This window comes from Globicephala melas, chromosome 6 (genome assembly GCF_963455315.2).
Source record: "Globicephala melas chromosome 6, mGloMel1.2, whole genome shotgun sequence".
Lineage (NCBI taxonomy): Eukaryota > Metazoa > Chordata > Mammalia > Artiodactyla > Delphinidae > Globicephala > Globicephala melas.
Window position 1 is genome coordinate 44,116,842 of NC_083319.1, and position 21,381 is coordinate 44,138,222.

Consider the following 21,381-nt stretch of genomic DNA (forward strand, 5'->3'; position numbering starts at 1 on the left):
TCACAATATATATTAAAAATCAAAGATTACAAAAAAATAATCCATGTGAATATTTAGCCGATTTTAAAGAAGAAACATTCTGTAAAAAAGAAATTACAAATGTTATCTGAAACGATAAACTCTGCTCTCCAATTTTCTTTTTCTCTCAAAACAACACAAAACAAAAAGTACGTTTCGGAAGCAAGTGATAACAGAGAAAATGTTTTCAGGGAATATGAGACAATGAGAGAGTCAATAACATACAAAGAGTTTTTATAAATAAGAAAATTGCTACCACTTTGAATAGAAAAGTGAGTAAAAGACATATTTCATTCAGAGAACACAAAGGAAAAAATGTTTAGATTTACTAGCAATCAAAGCTATAAAAATTTAAACATGTTCTTTTCTTTCTTTTTTACTTTTTCCTTTCCACTCAATGCTGGCAGGAATGAGTGTAGTAAACACTCACACAGTGGTCACAGTGCAGACTGGTATATCTTGTCTGGAAAGCAACAAGACAAATCATATCCAAGCCCTAAAACTGATGATTCCCTTTGATGCAGTAATTCTTAGAACTCTATTTTAAAGACATAGTCAAAGATATAGTCAAAAACTGATAATGGTATTCATTGAAACCTTATTTAAAATAGTATAAAACTCTAAGCAAACTACACATCCCAGGTTATGGATTAAATATATTACAACAGGATGGACTATTATGCTGCCTTTTAAATATGTGTTCTAAGGATACTTGACAACAGGGAAATATGCTCTTAATGATACCTTTAATGGAAAAAAAAGAATATGAATGTTCTATATACAGTGTGATTTTAGCTTTGAAGAAAAAAACATGAATATTTGAATACTTGAATGTACACATACCAATATCTAAGGGATAGAAAGGAAGATGGAATAAAATCTCTCAGAATATGAGTTGAGGTTTATCTCTTTGGGGGAATGATGCATGAGTTTTCTTTCCTTAGCCTGCCTCCCCATTGGAAGCCAGCTCACCTGCATAATCCTCTGTCCCATAGTCATCAGTGGGGTCTTCAACGCGGCTATACCGGACACGTTCCACTTTAGGAAACTCATTGGTGGGTGAGTATGGCTGCACAGAGGTGCCATAGAGGACCAAAGACCATTCTTTCAATTTACCTTGGGAAACAATGAAAGCATATCATGACCAAACATTCCCTCTTCAGCTTTATAATTTCTTTAATTCCTTCTCACTGAGGAAAAAGCAAGAGTAGGAGAATTGTGGGAAACAGATTCATATGAATCACTGCATCAGATACAGGGCTAGAAACGCATTTTCCAACGCTTGCAGAGTTAACTATTTAATAATTCACATACCACGTATTTACTGAGCACCAAACGTAGGATACACCTTAATTGAATCAGCATTTTGTGTGTGTGTGAGAAACAAACACATCTCAGATTTCTGGATCAAGGGCTGAGTTTCAAATTATGGATATTTAAGAGAATCCCAGGATTTTGCAGAAGGCCTTCTTTTTCTAGGTATAAAGGTCTTACATAAATTTAAAAAAACTGTTGGCATTATCTGACTTGTTTGTTTATCAAAAAAAGATGAAAACAACTACTTTGTTCCACCTGAAATGTTAAGAATACATCACTACATTATCCTGTAGACACGTGCTGGCCAATGATAGCCACTAGATCCATTTGGATGTTTCCGTTTAAATTAACTAAAATTTAAAACTTCAGTTCCTCAGGTAGACCACATTTCAAGTACTCAGTAGCCATATGTGGCTAGTGGCCGCTACGATGAACAGCACAGATACAGGAAACATTTCTACCACTGGCAGAATGTTCTCCTAGGCAGTGCTGTCATAGAGCATTTTCTGGTCAAGGGTGCTTGGAGATGTGAGGGAAGTGTTTTACCTCCTTTGGATGTAGGCTTTCAAGGAACATTTGCTTTAGTTAATCCTTATTTATAAATTTATTTCTTAGCTTTATAAAACTAAAGTCTTTAATGCAAAAAGTAAACAAACAGAAAACAACTGTCTCCTGGCCATTAAGCTTAATTTGGTTCTTTTTTATATGAATCTTAAATAAAAGTTATTAAGACAAAACCATTAAAAACGTGGAAATATGCTGGCAGGAAGGTAGGATATCCCTCCCCCCACCTTAGATCTCCTCCTCACCTTGGCCTAATACAGGGAATCCAGGCAAGGTTAGGGTTGGGCTCTGTCACAGCCCAGAGAGGGATGAATTTCAGGTGTCTGCTAATTCATCTATCAGCAACTATAATCACCATCAAATTGAAGCTTATTTTCTATAAGTGCTTACTATACACTAAATAAGTTTTATTCCATTCAGTGGTCTCAACAACTGGGAAATAGGTACTTGTATTCCCAATATGTAGATGAGGAAACTGAGGCACAGAGGTTGGTAACTTTCCCAAGGGCAGTAGGAGGACAGACTGATACCAAAATCTATCTGGGGGTTCTGATTTAAGATGGTAATATAGGAAGATCCTGAATTCACTGCTTTCCATAAACTTGCTGAATCTTTAGCCACATATGGAACAATTTCCTCTGGAAAAAAAACCCCAAACTAACTGAGTGGCTCCTACGCATCAGGCAAACAAGAAAACCCCAGATCAAAATGGGTAGGAGAGGCTTAGATGCATCTTACCATAAACCCCACCCCCCAGTGCTACAACCCACAATCGAGAGGGGACTCAAAAACCCCCAGCTTCTCCCCGAGGAGTGAAAGGTTTGAGCACCACATTGGGTACCAAAACTTTTAAGACCTACACCTGAGAGATGAGCCCCCAAACCATGTAGCTTTGAAACCCAAAGGGCCTTGGGTCCACAAGACCCATAAGACTGTAGTGAACTGAGCAGTTCTTAAAGAGCTCACCTGCGTGGACTCTCACTCCAGGGTGCCGTGCAGAGGCAGTCGACTGAAAAGCACCCAGACTTTCCATGAAAAAGGCTTATTTGCTTATCTTAAAGCACTGGCCGAGGGTCAGGCATCTAATTTAACATATAGAAAAGGGCCTACTGAATACTGTCCAAACATGGAGGCTCACTGGAGCCATCTGGTTCTCCCTTGGCCTGCTCCAGCTTGCTGGTATGAACAAGAAAGGAGCTTGTACTCTCAGCTGGCACCTAGGGGATACCTCTAGGTTGCTGGCTCTGGTGGCCAGTGTGGCTTAGGCTCATGGATCCCCTAGGACTCTGAACAAAATTGACAAACCTTTAGGTAGCCTCACCAAGAAGAAGAGAGAGGACTCAAAATCAGAAATGAAAGAGGAGACATTTTAACTGATACCATAGAATTACAAAGGATCATAAAAGGCTACTATCAGCAATTATACCCAACAAATTGGAGGACCTATAAGAAATGGATAAATTCCTAGAAGCATACACTCTACCAAGACTGAATCATGAAGAAATTGAAGATCTGAACAGACCAATTACTATAAGGATCAATAATCAAAAACTTCCCAACAAAGGAATGTCCAGGATTAGACACCTTCACTGGTGAATTCTACCAAACAGTTAAAGAAGAATTAATACCAATCCTTCTCAAGCTCTTCCAAGAAATAGAATATGAAGGAATACTTCCAAACTCATTTTATGAGGCCAGTATTACCCTGATATCAAAACCAGACAAGGTTTCCACAAGAAAAGAAAATCCCTGATAAACATAGATGCAAAAATCCTCGACAAAATGTTAACAAACTGAATACAACAATACATTAAAAGGATCACACATCATGATCAAATGGGATTTATTCCAGGGATGAAAGGATGTTTCAACATATGTAAATCAATATGATTTGACACAGTAACAAAATGAAGGATAAAACTCACACAATTATCTCAATAGATGCAAAAAAGCATTGACAAAATCCAATGTCCATTTATGATAAAGACTCTCAACAAAGTGGTTATAGAGGGAACATATATCAACATAACAAATCAGGAACAAGGATGTAGGCAGGAAAAAGAAAAGGCATCCAAGTTGGAAAGGAAGAGAAAACTGTTACTATTATATATAGACTCCACCAAAAAACTTAGAACTAAGCAACAAATTCAGAAAAGTTTCAAGATACAAAATCAGTATACAAAAATCTGTTGCATTTCTTTACACTAATGATGAACTATCAGAGAAATTAAGAAAGCAATCCTATTTACAACTGCATCAAAAGAATAAAATACTTAGGAATAAATTTAACCAAGAAAGTGAGAGATCTGTGCACTGAAAACTATAAGAAATTGATGAAATAAATTGAAGACACAAATAAATGGAAAGATATTCCATGCTCATAAATTAGAAGAATATTGTAAAGATGTCCATACTACCCAAAGCAATCTACAGATTCAATGTAATCCCTAGGAAAATTCCAAAGGCATTTTTCACAGAAATAGAACAAACAAGCCTAAAATTTTTATGGACCCACAAAACACCCCAAATAGCCAAAGCAATCTTGAGGAAGAAGAACAAATCTGGAGGTATCACGTGCTATGATTTCAAACTATACTACAAAGCTATAATAATCGAAACAGTATGGTATTGACATAAAAACAGACACATAAATAAATGAAACAGAATAGCAAACCCAGAAATAAACCCACACATATAGAGTCAATTGATTTATGACAAAGGAGCCAAGAATATACAATGGGGAAAAGGCAGTCTTCAATAAATGGTGTTAGAAAAACTGGACCACTATCTAACACCATACACAAAAACTAACTCATAATGGCTTAAAGATTTGAATGTAAGACCCGAAACCATAAAACCTCTAGAAGAAAACCTAGGTGGTAAACTCCTTGACACTGATCTTGGGAATGATTTTTTGTATTTGACAACAAAAGCAAAGGGAACAAATGCAAAAATAAATAAGTGGGACTACATCAAACTATAGAGCTTCTGCACAGCAAAGGAAACCATCAACTAAATGAAAAGGTAACCTATGGAAACTATTTGCAAATCATATATCTGGTAAGGGGTTAATATCCAAAATATGTAAAGATCTCATACAACTCAATAGCAGAAAAATAATCTGATTAAAACATGGGCAGAGGATCTAAATAAACATTTTTCAAATGAATACATACAGATGGCCAACATGAAAAGGCACTCAGCATCACTAATCATCAGGGAAATGCAAATCAAAACCACAATGAGCTATTACCTTACACCTGTTAGAATGACTATTATTGAAAAAACAAATATTGGTGAGGATGTGGAGAAAAGGGAACCCTTGTGCACTGTTGGGGGGAATGTAAATTGGTGCAGCCACTATAGAAAACAGTAGGGAGGTTCCTCAAAAAATTAAAAATAGAACTACCATATGATCCAGCAATTCTACTTCTGGGTATCTATCTGAAAAACAAAACAAAAACACTAACTCTTAAAGTTACATGTACCCACATGTTCACTGCAGCATTATTTACAATAGCCAAAACAAGGAAGCAACCCAAATGTCGACTGACGGATGAATGGGTAAAGAAAATATATGTGTATATACATGTGTACACACACACACACACACACACACGTACAATATTCCTGGGCCACAAAAAGGGAATCTTGCCTTGTGTGAAAACATGGATGGACCTTCCTAAGTTGAATTCAGACAGAAAAAGACAAATACTGTATGATCTCACTTACATGTGAAGTCTTAAAAAAATAAAATACAAAAAGTAAAAGACAGAAATCATAGATACACAGAACAGACTGGTGGTTGCCAAAGGCAGGGGGTAGGTAGGGGTGGGTGAAATAGGTGAAGGGGGTCAAAAGATACAAAGTTCCAGTTAAAAAACATATAAGTCCTGAGGATGTAATGTACAGCATGGTGAGTATAGTTAATAGTAGTGTACTGTATATTTCAAAGTTGTTAAAACAGTGTATCTTAAAAATTCTCATCACAAGAAAAAAAATTTTGTAACTATGTGAGGTGATGGATGTTAACTAGACTTACTGTGGTGATCATTTCACAATACATACAAATATCAAATCATACAGTTGTACACCTGAAACTAATATTTCAATTATCCTTCAATTAAAAAAAATTATGTATCCAAATCTTGCATTCTTAAACTATTATATAATTCTGCCTTCCTTGCCATTTCTAGGAGTTTAGGAACTTGAAGTTTAAAAATGAACATATTCTGGGCCACATTCATTGTTTTCTGACATCTGCATTGGGCCAGCACACTGGTTTATATTTGGTTTGACCTCTGCCAGGTTTTCTTTGGACTCACTTGTTAATGGCTATCCTATTCATAATTAGGGTGTTGTTCAGTCTCAAAATTTCAAGTAGTGTCAAGAAATGAATGACTACCTGAAATTAATGACCAATCTGACTGCCGTTAGGTAGCAATGCAAAAGAGAACCTATTTTCCATATGGCATCTCTCAAGTGCACACATGGAACACATAATACAAGGACACTATGTCAGTTACTCTAAAACCTGGTCCATTTAACTTAAGATGATTTTATCTAAAAGTGTACCCTTGTAAATGTTTAAAGAGTGTTGACTCATAACTGATTATTTCCCTTGGTGCCATTTCTGAAGTACATCATAAGCCCGCTGGGCAGTTTCTCTCTTTATTTTTCACTTATTATGTAATTTTATTTCCTTAGGATCTCTGCCACAATTCACATCAAACGCTGCCATATTTGGGCCGTCACTTTTTCCCTCCCCTATCACTTTTCCATTTGCTAAATTCTATAGCAGACTTTGCAATAGATCCTGCAACATCTTGTGAAAAATAGCAGTGTAAATGCAGAATGAGAAAAAATCCATTCTACTTGCTAACACTTAGATGCAATCTGCCCAAGATAGAAAACCCAAGATAGATTTAATATGCAATGAAACAAAAACAACAAAAATGCCTCCAAAAATCCTTAGTATGTGTTTTAATAATAAGCAAATGGCAAGAAATAATATACAAATATAAACTCAGTTTAGAGCCAGGAACCTCCATACTTGGGAATGATTCTACCATTTAATTGGGCTAGAAGATTCTATGTCTCCAACTGAATTTCGAGTAGCTTACTAAAGAAACCCCTCATTTAATTAGAGGACTGTACACCATAGGAACAATGACAGAAACACACAACCACACAGAGAAAAGTAAAAGTCCCTTTTCAAAGTTGTGTCTAATTCCGAACTGAAAGGTTGGTTGAAGAACGGATACCCGGAGACCATGTGTTTCTAATAAAGCCTCTTGACCCCAGGCTGTATAGCATTAGGGTATCTCTCTTCTGACACAAAAGAACATCTCTAAGATGACTGGAGGTGACTGGGGTTAAATGCAAACATTTAAACAGTATAAGGAGAAGCCAGTGATACGAAATGGACAACTCTACATGATCTGGAATACTGCAGAGAGCTTTTAACACAGATAATCACAGTAAACTCTGGATAGACTCTGAACTCCTTGAGGGCAGAGAGATTTATGTTGGCCTCTCATGCTTGCACACCACCCCAGGTCTACCATTAGTATGCCCCTAGGGGCAGTCTATGCTTGTGGGGAGGAGCATTTTATCAAAGAGTCACTTTTATAACTGTCTTAAATTATCAATAGATAATGCACCCCTTATGTCTGTACCCTAGGCTGCACCCCTGTTGGTACACAACTGCCACGTTTGGACAGTGTTTATTTCTCTGGGATCTCTTGAGATATAACAGCCCTGTAGTGACACGTGCTGATGGATCTCCTGGGAGCTGCCCTTTGGTCAGGGCAGCCCAGTCCAGTCACCATGCCTGCCATTGCCCCTGAGCGCCATGACACAGCACATCTCCATAGCATGAGCAGTAAGCCTGGCCTGAAAAGAAGAGGGAAGGAGAGAGGAAGGTCCTGGGAACTAACTAGATTAGGAACAAGTGAAGGTTGTCTAGAAACCAGGGTCTAGTTTATTTGAATGTTTTCTATCAACTCTGCCTTATTGACAAATATCTGATTTCTGAATAAAACCTTGGCAACCATTACATCCATGGTGCATGCTGGAAGTGAGTTGGACCCAGATAGTCTTTCACAAAACTTTTATCCTGATTCATTGGGACCTTGACACCATGCTGGTTTTGATTTCCCTGACTATGGGACCACTGTGGCAACACAGATGAACCACATCACAGAATAAGGGAAAAGAGATGGCTAAACTGTGTGCAGAAAATGGATCTCTCAGAATGAGTAACTTTCCCTGACTGGTGGGCAAAAGAGCGGCAAATGTACGGTTCACGCCTGCGTTCTGCTGTTTGCTTCTTTGGCCCGATGCAACCCACGGTATCCGAATGAATCACACCCTTACAGTTAATGACAGAATGTTGGGTTAAATTATTCTGTGATGAGGAGAGGACTTAGAATTAGATGTCAGTCCTAAAACTGCCCTCAAGCCTGGTTCTTCTGCAGATGGACTGGACAGAGCATTGAGAAGCATAAACTTATTAGACGATGGAAGATGGGTCCACAGCTGGGTGGGAGGCTGGGGTAGTTATCAAACAGATCACTTGTTACCGCGCCAAGTACTACTTAGGGCTCCATCACAGGCAACACAGGCTGCTGCAAAAATACTGTTCCATCTCCCATCTCATGCTGCATTTGTACTTTTCCTTATTTTATGTTACAAACAAGGTTCATACGTTAGCAAGAAGAGGGAAATAGGCCATGTGAGGCAACAGAGTCAGACCACCTGAAAAGAACTCTATTAACATCATTCATTTCCATGTTTTACGTATCAGGACAGTTTTCTCTTTACTTAGCTCCTGGGCTCACAAAGGGCAGAATGCTATCACGCATTCTCTTTAGTGGTAACCAGTTTAGCTGGCATAGGCCAGGCTCAATGTCTTGTCTGCACTGAAAATTAAATTTAAAGTAAATGCAGAAAAAAGATAGTCAAGGGAACTTGTCTCCTCTTATGACCATGCAATTTACCCATTGTAGGTGGACAAGGCTGGCTTGTTTATTGACAAAGAAAGTAAGGGAAGCTGGTTAGAGATATGGACCATATATTCTGAAATATCAATGAATAGCTGTCATGTTTCATCTTGTACTTATATCTAAATACTTATTCTTGAATTCGTATCCTTAAATTACTACTTTTCTAATGGCGATCTTGAGAATTGGAGTACAGGAAGACAACTCAAAGCACAGGATCATATGATAAAGGATAAAATTGATATATGAATGTGAAACACATTCCTTGGCCAGAACATACTCCATCATTTTTCTGTGCAATAAATCAAATTATAGAAAGGGAGTTCCTACCTGGAGTCTTGAAGTTCCTCAGCTGAGAGGGAGTGTCATAAACTTCCAGGATCCAGTCACCAGCAGCTCGTTCTCCCCAGCAATGAATGGTCATGAACTCCCAATTTTTAAATCCTTCCATGGAATGATCAAAAAGCCTGAGAGAGAACCATAAAACACTGTTTTTGTATGTTATTTAAAATCTAGTGAGTGTCACGTCAAGACCATGATGAGTGATCTCTCTGTATCTATCAGCATGTTCAGCTCAACACTGGAGGTTGTCTTCATCCTGGGCATCACCGATTAGTAGATCCAAATATATGCATATCATTGTTCTACCGGAGGGAAACAGGCATGGGGCTGGCTGTACAGTAACAAATCTGGGAGGGATAATGATGTGGGTATCAGGGAACCTAGGCTAAGACGCTACTCACAAGCCTGGTAGTACCAAGAGTTGATGTGGAGCAACTGAAGCTCTCTTACACTGCTGATGGAAACGCAAAATGGTGCAGCTGCTCTGAGCAACAGTTTGACAATTCTTACCATATGACGAAACAATACCCCCCCCGCCCCGCCAGACATTTACCCAAGAGAAGTGAAGACATACGTCCACACAAAGAACTCCACATGAAGGCTCACAGCAGCTTTATTCATAATCATCAAAAACTGTTAGCAATTCAGATGTCCATCGACTGGTGAATGGGTAAACAAATTATGGTATATTCACAGAATGAAATACTACCTAGTAATAAAAACTGTTGAACTGCTAATAACTGCAACAACATGAATGAATTTTGAAGGCATTAAGCTAAGTGGAAAAAGTCAGACACAACAGATCATGCACTATCTGATTCAATTTATATGACATTCTAGAAAATACTACTTAAACAGAAACAGATTAGTGGCTGTCAGGGGCTAGGAGGTAGGAGGCAGGGGCATGGTGGAAGTTTTGGGAATGAAGGAACTGTTTTATACCTTGAAAATAATGGCTGGTTATGCAACTATATATATTTGTCAAAACTTATTATTCACATTAAAAAGTGAATTGTATGTAAATTACTCCTCAATGAAAAACCATGCCCATTCATCTTATCCAGTTCAGGGAGTCATGCCTGGAACTGCAGCCTAAATTCTGCCCTTCCAGCCCTTCTAATAATTTTCTAAGTTCCTGATTCCCTATATGAAATCTCTTCCTGCTTGAAATCACTGGAATTACTTCTGTTTTCTGTGAAGTAATCCTGAGGGATACAAAATATAAAGAAAAATAAAGAGAATCCGAATCAAGAATCAAGAGATGTCAATAGATATGTATAAAATAGATATGTATAAGGCTAGCATATGAAGAAACAGGCATATTATTTACATAGGCATGTGACGGAGATTTGACTATCTGAAGAAATATCCAAAAGATGTCTATAGAGATGGGACCCAGAAAGTAGAAAATGAAAGATGGGGCAAGAGAAAAAAAAAATTTTAAGTACTTAAAATTATATACATCTATTATTTTTGTTGGGGCAAACAGAGAGGGAAAAGCATCTCTAGCATTGTCTTAGGAGCAACCGCGTCCAGTTACTGGGACATATCTGTCCTTCAGTGCAGACAAATACAAAGGTCATGACAAGTGGATGTTGACAGCTATTTAAGACATACAATCACCTCTCCTTGCTTTACTTTCCTGTTCACCAAGGAAACTGGTGGTTATCATTTGAACTTCCATGTGCATCTTCCCAGTGGGAGAAAATGCACCCTTCTAAAAACAAAAATAACCAGTCTAATCTCATTATAACTTAATACATTACAATTCTGATTTTTTAAAGTGTTCTATCAATGTGTTTGAGGCTCCCTCTAAAATGCCAGCTGGATTCTGAAGCTAGAGGGTTAGGGGACGTAACTAGGGACCGTGTTAGGTAAATGGCTGACACTCGGCAGCTTTCCCTGGAGAAAAGCAATAAACAGGAAAATCACCTGTTGCATACTCCTGAGGTCTTGAAAGAAGAAAAATAAAAAGTATTTAGCAACATTCTCCAAGTGTCCCATGGTCAGAAAATTGAGAAAAGGCTGAGTCAAAGTTGAACAGATCTCTTTACTGGAGAACACGGCAGATCTTTGGAATATTCAAATATGTTTTGTTAATCTCCATACGGGGTTAATGGGAGGCAGTGATTTTCATACCTTATATGGACAGGAAGGCCTTTTTCTTTTTTTAGAATATCTGTATACTAACCTGTATACCTGTATACAGGTTCCTGTATACCTGTATACTGTATACCTGTATACAGTAACCTGTATACAGGTTACTAACCTGTATACCTGTATACTAACCTGTATAACCTGTATACAGGTTACTAACCTGTATAACCTGTATACAGGTTACTTCTGAACCAAAGGGTGTGGCATTTCAACGAGGACCATATTAGATCTGGCAGCTTTCCCTCATGATAACGGGGATGGAAACAGTGGCTCCTTACATGAATGTCTTCCCACTGAAAATGATCCTCGATAGATTATGGATGGTACATACATCCAGGAGACCTTACAATCCACGCACTACCACAATAGGGCTTGTTTCACAAGTTTGTGGCTTGAAACTGGACTTGGCCAGGAAGAAATTGTTGGGTCATTATAAACACAATTGACTTACCTACTGGGTCCTTCATGTAAAACCCAGAAAGTGTGTGTTGGGTGAAAATGAGACACAGAGGTAAGGAAGGAGGAACCTTTTCAAATGGTACTTCCTGCCAGAGGGATGTTACTGAAGTGAATATTGTGACATAGAAATGGATGGAGGCAGAAAATTGGTCTAGAACCACTTCTTAGCCCAACAGTTCTAATTTCAGTTCCAATTCGTTGAGGCTGTTGTGCCATTTGAGGGCACTGAAGCGACAGCTTGTCACGTAATACCTTTCCAAGAGTGTCAAACTGAAAAGCAATTCCCAAACAGTTTAGACAGAACATTTGGCTCACGGCCTCACGTCCAAAAACTACAAAGGAGACTTGAGGCTGCCATCACATGAGGGGCAGTCTTGTTTCCACAACCTCAGCCAACTTTTAATTACTCATGGGTCAGTTATTTATTTGAGTGCTGGATTAGCAGACCCTATGTTTCTTCCCTTACACCCTTTCCTCTCCACCTTTGAAAATCATTCCATTGCTATCAATCATTTTAAAATCACATTTGGAACGAAAATTAAATATAAACTAGGTACCCAGAAGAACTATCCATAATCACCATTCAAATAAGTGTTTCAAAGCCCGAATGTAAACAGGCTTTGTCTATCTGGCTGAGTGGTTCCCAGCCCGGCCTCTTCACTTTATGCAGAGCTGGAATGCTCATTAGTTTCATGTGGACATAAAAGTTGAGGAGAGGAATTAAAATGCAGCCAAACACGATCACTGCATTTTGCTAAAAGAGTTGACGGGGAGGGAAATAGACACTGATTGTTATTGTTGTTTCAACTAGCTGGGCATTGACTTTTCTAATCCCCACCCTTTTATTTTTACTCTGATTCAGTACTTAAAACTATTCGCTATTTTTCGTATTGTACTATTTAAAAACCCTGCACCATCTGCATATAACAAAAGGTAATGTAGGTAGTAGACGAGATTTGTGTTGCAAAGAACATACTTGCTCAAACCAAGTGTCAAATCACTGGACAGCGCTAAAGAGATTCTAATTGTGTGGTCTTCGTTTATCAACTAAAAAGTCCAGTGCCCTGTCTGAACGTCTGTGCTGTGCCAACAGTGAAGAAAAGAGACACATGCCAACATTATTAGTGTGGATCAAATGTCAATAAAGCAGGGCCAGTGTGCTGAAAGCTGGAGTACATTAACTCCATACCCGTGTCCACATCTCCTGTTGCAGTGAAACCCTGTTCCGTCAACTTGACTTCATAATCATGTGCTCAATGAAATGATATATGCATGCAGGGGCACAAATCATGTATCCAGCTATTAAACGGTGCCCACAGCCCTACCCCTGTGAGCGGTTTCCAATTACTTTGATGAAGATTGGTAGGAAGGACTGCCATTAAATGTAGTACGTCCTTTTGAGGAATTAACTCAGGAAATAACTCATATAATTACTGTAAGCTTTCTTTCCCCCTTTCACCTAAAAAGTCTAGCCAATGTGTCAAGGCTACAACATGCTTCTCTGATGTTATGGCAACTAAATAACAAGACATTTTGTAAGTACTGACAGCTATGTGTTATCAAATAATTATTTCTCAAACTGTAAATGGATCTTAATTTCAGAATCATCCACGACTACACAGACAGTATTTGTGTTCACTACAGAATTAGACATTAAACCAATATTTTGGAAGTCTTCTTTTTTCTTTTGGTTCTCTTTTTTGATTTTTAATATTTTCAGTGCTTCATCACAATTTAACCTAAAGCTGATAGAATGCTTAAAGCACTCATCTGGCTTAGTTGTACCTGAGCTTCTGATTTTCTTGAGATGTTCGGCTTTTGTAAGTTGTAAATAATTTGCTTCTGAAACGGTACTTAAAACACACTATTAAGTTTTTCTCTCTCTTCTAATCTAAATTGCTTCTTTAAGAAAGGTTGAGAGAAAGGTACTGGTTCTAGAGGTTTGGAGTACCTAAAAAGGTGAGTTTTCTAAAAAACTTTAAACGTGCACATTCTTACTAACTTACCAACCCCGAAATGCATTCCTTCTTGTGGGTACACGATGTAAGTGCTTAATCATCTTGAAGCTATATTCTTTAATAGTAGATGGCTTTTATCTAAATATCTGTTTTACATTATAAACTCCTTTGTAAATGACTTTCACAGCACCCAGCAGCATACTGCTCACGAGTTTTTTGATGACATGAAAATAAGAAGAATGTGTTTGAAAAAGCTGGGTGATCTTTTAAGTCGGTGCCATTTAAAAGTCTGGTCTGTGGACGGGCAGCTTCAGCATCACCTGGGAGCTTATTAGAAATGCAAATTCACGGGCCTCACCTAGACGTTTAGAATCAGCCTCTCTGGGAGAGACCTGGCCAGCTGTGTGTGATAGTCACTCACCAGGCGCTTTGAAAAGCACTGCGTAAAGAAGGGTTAGCACTTATAAGTGCTTACTATGCTAGGAGCTTGCTGTATGTTATTCACTACTTGTAACAACCCTGTGAGGCAGATACTACTATGTCTGTTTTCTAGATGAAAGAATCACTTTTCCAAAGTCGATCGTAAAAATGGGTGAACTCAAGACAATCCCAGCTCTAAGCTCCAAAGGCTGTACCTTCTTTTGAATAAAGGAAGAGGGTTATTCTTATGGTGAGGCCTTACTGGAATATAAAACTTCCACAGCAAAAGTGTAATTCTGCAAGTCACACATACATTTATACAGCAGGACACTTTACAAAATGTCAGTAGTCTGTCATTGAACATTTGGGCAGGGACAAAAATATTCAAATAGAAACACCAGTTAAACACAGTTAATTATAGAACCCTATAGGTTGTGCAGAGGAGAAAGTGTACCTTCTTTCTACTTAAGACCATAATTAGAAGCAGAGATACTCATCTGTAATCAAATTTAGAAAGGGAGGCAAAGTTTCAGCTTTCAGTCAGAGGCCAAAATTTGGAACAGAGAGCCAATACAGCTAAACTAAATCTAAAACTCAATGAATTGGGGAAAGGGGGTGTATTTAGGGGAAGAAAAAAAAGCCAGGTTTTCATAATTCTAACAAATGCAGTTGAAGGAAGAATCTGATGGGATAAGCTTTTTGTTGGAAAATATGTAGGCAAGCAGAATTTGAACATGTGGTCGTATAAAGGCTTACATCTAGAGTTGCTCTTGTATCTGTTTTAAAGGGACCCAAGCCCACCTGATTGCCCCTACCCATGCCAGATCCCCACAGTCCCCCTAGAAGGAAAGCATTTGTGTCGATTATTCAGTTTGGTTTTTTGTTAGGCAGGGTGAACAGGCCAGAAGGAGGAGCAGAAGGGTGGGAAGACAGGAGAAAACAAAGGGAAGAGAAGGCACTAACTGTCCATTCCAGGATGCCTCTGTTTACTCGGGGCTCCCACCCACTAAACCATCAACCTGGCCTGCCCCGGGGGCGGGGGGGTGGGGGGGTTGCCTGCTGGGCTAATGGGGCATGCAGCTCGAGCTCGACTAGCTGAACGCTGCTGAGTGCCTTCCAGGGCTCAGCACCTGCAGATGCTCGGGTAGACCGTGCTTCCTGGAACAGCTGTTCTCCACAGGAGTTCCAGCCAGTGCCCGGCAGCCAGGACAGGGAAGCACTGAGGGGCTCCAGACGGCCCACACTGACAACATCTTCAACGACCTCGCTGAAAACCAGTTCCCTAGGAATTGTCATGGTGAGGGCATAAGCAATGTTGAAGACACTCCTTACTGAAAAGTTTAGGAAAATGTGGACTTCTGGAAAGCTGACCATGACCCCTTTCTTTTGGGAATTTACTGTTATGGATAGCATTTTCTGGTCCCAAGACCAGGACACAGATTTTGTCAATACTGAAATGAAGGTAATAATGCACGGGAGTTGCTGTCCTCTCAGCTTCCTTCCTAGTTTATTCTCCTTGTCTGTATGTCTAGTTTTTGCATCATTAAGGGGAGATGATGCTAAGTGAGCCTCGGATTCTGAGTCTGAGCTGAATCTCAGCATCCTTCCTTCTCACAGCAGCCAGTGCACAGGCCACTGTGAAGAGTTCTGCCTCATGGAGAAACAGAAGGGATCAAATGGGGACGACTCTTTGCCACCACAGCTGTACCTCTTCATCTCAATTGACCCCACTAGGAAAACGGTGTGTTTTAAACCTTTCAGAATTCCTATCTTTTAACTGCACAGTGTTCTTTGCTTTACGTGGTCCTCCTCAGAAATCTTGACTTCTTTCAAAGAAAGATAAGTGTCCAACAGGGGAACTATTTATTGCCCTCATTAATAATCTCTGACACACAAATAAAATACTTAGGAATAAAGTTGACCAAGGAAGTGAAAGATGTATATGCTGAGAACTATAAAACATTAATAAAGGAAATTAAAGATTCAAAGAAATGTAAAGATATCCCATGCTTTCGGATTGGAAGAATTAATATTGTTAAAATGGCCATGCTATCTAAAGCAATCTACAGATTTAATGCACCTGTATTAAATACATCACTGATTTAATACAGTATCAAATTACCCATGACATTTTTCACAGAACTAGAATAATCCTAAAATTTATATGGAACCATAAAAGACCCAGAATTGCCAAAGCAATCCTGAGGAAAAAGAACAAAGCTGGAGGCACAACCCTCCCAGACTTCAGACAATACTACAAAGCTACAGTAATCAACACAGTGTGGTATAGGCACAAAAACAGACATATACATCAGTGGAACAGAACAGAGAGCCCAGAAATAAAGCCACACACCTACGGTCAATTAATCTTCGACAAAAGAGGCAAGAATATATGCTGGGAAGAAGAATCTCTTCAGTAAGTGGTGTTGGGAAAGGCGGACAGCTGCATGTAAATCAATGAAGTTACAACACACCCTCACACCATACACAAAAATAAACTCAAAATGGCTTAAAGACTTAAACATAAGACATGACACCATAAAACTCCTAGAAGAGATCATAGGCAAAACATTCTCTGACATAAATCATAATACCAGTGTTTTCTTAGGTCAGTCTCCCAAGGCAATAGAAATAAAAACAAAAAAACCACAAATGGGACCTAATCAAACTTACAAGCTTTTGTATAGTAAAGGAAACCATAAACAAAATGAAAAGACAACATATGGAATGGGAGAAAATATTTGCAAATAATGTGACCGACAAGGGCTTAATTTCCAAAATATACAAACAGCTCATACAACTCAACAACAAATAATAAATAACCCAATCGAAAAATGGGCAGAAGACCTTAAATACACATTTCTCCAAAGAAGACATACAGATGGCCAATAGGCACGTGCAAAGATGCTCAACGTAGCAAATTATTAGAGAAATTCAAATCAAAACTACAAGGAGGTACCACCTCACACTACTCAGAATAGCCATAATTAAAAAGTCTACAAGTAACAAATGCTGGAGAGGGTGTGGAGAAAAGGGAACCCTGCTACACTGTTGGTGGGAATGTAAATTGATGCAGCCACTATGGAAAACAGTAGGGAGCTTCCTCAAAAAACTAAAAACAGAGCTACCATATGATCTAGCAATCACACTCCTGGGCATATATCTGGACAATACTATAATTCGAAAAGATACATGCACCCCTATGTTCATAGCAGCACTATTCACAATAGCCAAGTCAAGGAAACAACCTAAATGTCCATCCACAGATGAATGGATCAAGAAGATGTGGTACATGTATACAATGGAATACTACTCAGCCATAAAAAAGAAAAAAACTGTGCCATTTGCAGCAACATGGATGCAACTAGAGAGTATCATACTAAGTGAAGTAAGTCAGAAAGAGAAAGACAAACACCATATGATATCACTTACATGTGGAATCTAAAATATGACACAAATGAACCTACCTATGAAACAGAAACAGACTCACAGACATAGAGAACAAACTTGTGGTTGCCAAGGGGGGAGGGGGGTGGGGGAGGGATGGATTAGGACTGAGAGTTTGGGGTTAGCAGATGCAAATTATTACACATAGAACTGATAAACAACGAGTTCTTACTGTAATAGCACAGGGAACTACATTCAATATCCTGTGATAAAACATAATGGAAAAGAATATGAAAAAGAATATATGTATATGTATAAATGAATCACTTTGCTGTACAGCAGAAATTAACACAACGTTGTGAATCAACTATACTTCAATAAAAAAATAAATTAAAAAAAAATCTCTGCCATACAAATTCCTTCTAAACACTGACCTCATCACCTTTTCCTTGAGGAAAGGTATCACTGCCCTGCAAGCCAACAGGAAGGTCACCAGGAGCAAAGCAGACCTTCCCTTCACAGCCTGCCCACCCCCTTGTCGATGCCTCTTGCCTTCAGTTCCCAATCCTAGGAATGTGATTTGAAATAGGGCCAAGGTGAGAGGACATGAGGATTCCTTGTCATGAGGTGAGAGACTGGGAAGTTCTGAGTAGAGATTTCCTCTCATAAAATGAAAGCTTTGGAATATGCCAGAAGGAAAAGATGCCAAAGGAAATGGTCTTCCCTTAGCTGCCTCAGTAGGAGGGATGCTACTAGCGTCAAGTACAACAAGGACAGGGGAGCCAGGCCCTGGAAGGTGGGCAGACGTGGCTTTGGGACCAGGTGTAGCTGTTTTACAATTAAAGGGTCAGATGCTGAAAGCAGTGTTTTTGGGGAGCTATGGACAAATGAATTCATAACATCTGTTTACATCTCTCGGTGCCTCCAGTCCCCTCTGTCCACTCAAATTTGTCTACCTTTTCTGGGGTGGCTACTTATTTTCAGCACTGAGATGGAAGACAGACAAAAAAAGAGCACTTTAAGAAATGCTCCAGACCAAGAAGTGCACTCTGAGTGCAGATCTTATTCCCAGGAGGTAATGATGGGAGAGGCTAAAGTAAACCGCCAAGATCGGTCACCGAGCATCTGAAATGCCTGTTTCTTTTCTCTGACACAAGTCATGTAGCACTTTGGCGATCAGCACTTTGCAAAGAGCAAAGCGGATGTCTGCTGTTGAAGAATGCATGCAAGACTGAAGCCAGCGACACTGTAATCCACCAAATGCCTGTGATGCAACCCACAGCTCCCCAGCTCACAAGTTTCCTCACTGAAGTCATTTCCAGGGAAGCCAACAAGAAATACTGAAATATGCAGGAAGAGCCCAGAAAGGCTGAAGGCACTGAGTTTTCCAAGCAAACAGCAACTGTGGAGGGACTGTTTTTCTACAACGGAGGGGGCTCCAGGGAGAAGAGCTGCACATGTGTGAAGCCAACCTTCGTACTTCACCAGGGATCACCTGGGTACTTCAAGTTCAATGCAAATGCACAGCAGTAAAGAAAAAAAGAACATCAAGAAAAAGGTCTTCCCTGGTTTTGGTAACAACAGCTGGTGTGACCTCCATTAATCATAGAATTGGGCGTCTGCAGGCCTTGCTCGCTGGAGAGAAGCCTCAGGCAGGTAGCAGCGATGACCTGGCGGCAGCTGAGACCCCTGTCTGTGGAGGGAGGAGGGCGTGCCCAGCGACTGAGATACCAAAGCATCCTTTAGTTCCTTGCACCTGCATACCCTTAACCTGGCAAACTGCGCTTCGTAGAGTACGAAGCCCAGGTTTCCCTATGCCCTAACAGAAGACATTAGGTTTTAAAGACAAACACAAGAAGACTTCTGCACACAGAAATAAAATGCAGTGAAAGACTCTGGAATCTGTACTCCTAGTCACTGTCACCAAGAAGTGCTACTGCTCTCTGTTTTTCTCACTGTCCTACAGCAGATGAGGTTGGAGATTTTGAAAAGCAACTGGTAATTCCTCAGTCTGACTTTCAGCTCTGCAGGCTTGCACTGGCCTTGGCCTCTCAACTCGTCTGGCATCTTGTCATTGTCCTAACAGCGATCACTACTGCTGTGGACACCTGGCATGTGGACAGGCGGCTGTGTCAACATAAGAGGTTGGCTTTCATTTGGACTGCATAGGCCTTTGACAATAAGGTTTTTGCCCCTATTAAATGTTCCTCTTGGAGAGAAACATCAAATGAAAGAAACTTACAGGCTTTTGGCTGTGGCTTGTATTTTAGAACCATAATGGGAATGGGGTGTATAAGGCAATCTGACATTTCCCCATCTGGTCCCACTTGTTGACAAGTATCCCCCACCCATGCTCTCAACCACTTGAAAAGCCAGTGAAGCAAAAGAAAACTTGTGTTAGAACATTCTGGCCTTTCAGCAGGATCCTGGCAATACAATTACCTGCTGGAGAAATGTTTGGAGGAAGTATGGGGAAAGGAAGAGGCTACTAAGAAAAAGTAAGTGCCCTCTTGGCCAATAAAGACTAAAGGGCCAACCTTTAAAACAGTGGTTAGCAAACTACAGTCAGTCCTCAAACCAAATCCAGCCCTTAGGCTGTTTGTGTAAATAAAGTTGTTATTGGAACACAGCCATACACATTCATTTATATTGTTTACAGTGGCTTTTGCACTCTAATGGCAGAGTTGAGTAGTGGCAATAAACACATGGCCTGCAAAGCTCAAAACATTTACTAACTGAATCTTTGTAGAAAAAAATCTGCCAAAACCTGTTTTAAAACAAATAGAATTTCCTTTAACTTTGGAAAGTGCTCTGGCAAGAGCATTCAGTTAATCTGTAACAAATGCCAGCAGACACTTAAGGGCAGGGGAGGGCATCTCAGAGGCCTAAGGATTTAGTGTTCTGCAATTCTTTTACAGGATAAAGAACAACAGGCGGCCCTCAATTTTTCTGCAGCATCCTTTTAATATTACCCACCTCTTAAATGTTATACTGTTCCATGCCTACAGATCCTAGGCGGCTTTGCACTCTCTGTTTATGTGTGGGCAGTGAGAGCTATGACCATCCCATCATGATGTGTAAGTGGCGCTCCCCCCGGCCCCACCCAGTTTTTAGGGTAGTAAGAAATTAAAGAACAGCTGTATATTTTTGAATTAATGTCTTTGGGGTTTTTTTTTTTTTTTGATTTATATCCAGGAGTGGAATTGCTGGGTCATACGGTAGTTCTGTTTTTAGTTTTTTTGAGAAACCTACATACTGTTTTCCACAGTGGCTGCACCAACTGACGTTCCCACCAACAGTATACAAGGATTCCCTTTTCTCCACACCCTCGCCAACATCTGTTACGTGTGTTCTTTTTGACGGTGGCTATTTTGACAGGTGTGAGGAGATATCTCATTGTGCTTTTGATTTGCATTTCCTCTGATGATTAGCAGTGTTGAGCATCTTTTCATGTACCTGTTGGCCATCTGCATTTCCTCTTTGGAAAAATGTCTATTCAGTTCTTCTGCCTGAAAAATGTCTGTTCAGTTCTTCTGCCTATCTTTTAATCAGGTTGTTATTTGAAAAGATATATGCACCCCAATGTTCAGAGCAGCACTATTCACAATAGCCAAGATATGGAAGCAACTTAAGTGTCCATCAACAGATGAATGGATAAAGAAGCTGTGGCGCACACACACACACACACACACACACACACACACACACACACAGGAATACTACTCAGCCATAAAAAAGAATGAAATTTTTGCCAT

The 21,381-nt window shown here is 39.6% G+C and overlaps 1 protein-coding gene across 3 annotated transcripts in view; it reads right to left on the reverse strand.

Annotated features, from left to right (window-relative positions):
* Window positions 1–21,381, reverse strand: part of PCSK5 (proprotein convertase subtilisin/kexin type 5) — a 313,374-nt gene that overhangs the window by 24,904 nt on the left and 267,089 nt on the right. For all 3 annotated transcript variants that reach the window (XM_060300834.1, XM_030876984.2, XM_060300835.1), the window contains 2 exons: window positions 9,234–9,370; window positions 991–1,134 (listed from right to left, as the gene is read on the reverse strand). In XM_060300834.1, coding sequence (XP_060156817.1) covers window positions 991–1,134; window positions 9,234–9,370 — 281 coding nt within the window. The remainder of the gene's footprint in view (window positions 1–990; window positions 1,135–9,233; window positions 9,371–21,381) is intronic.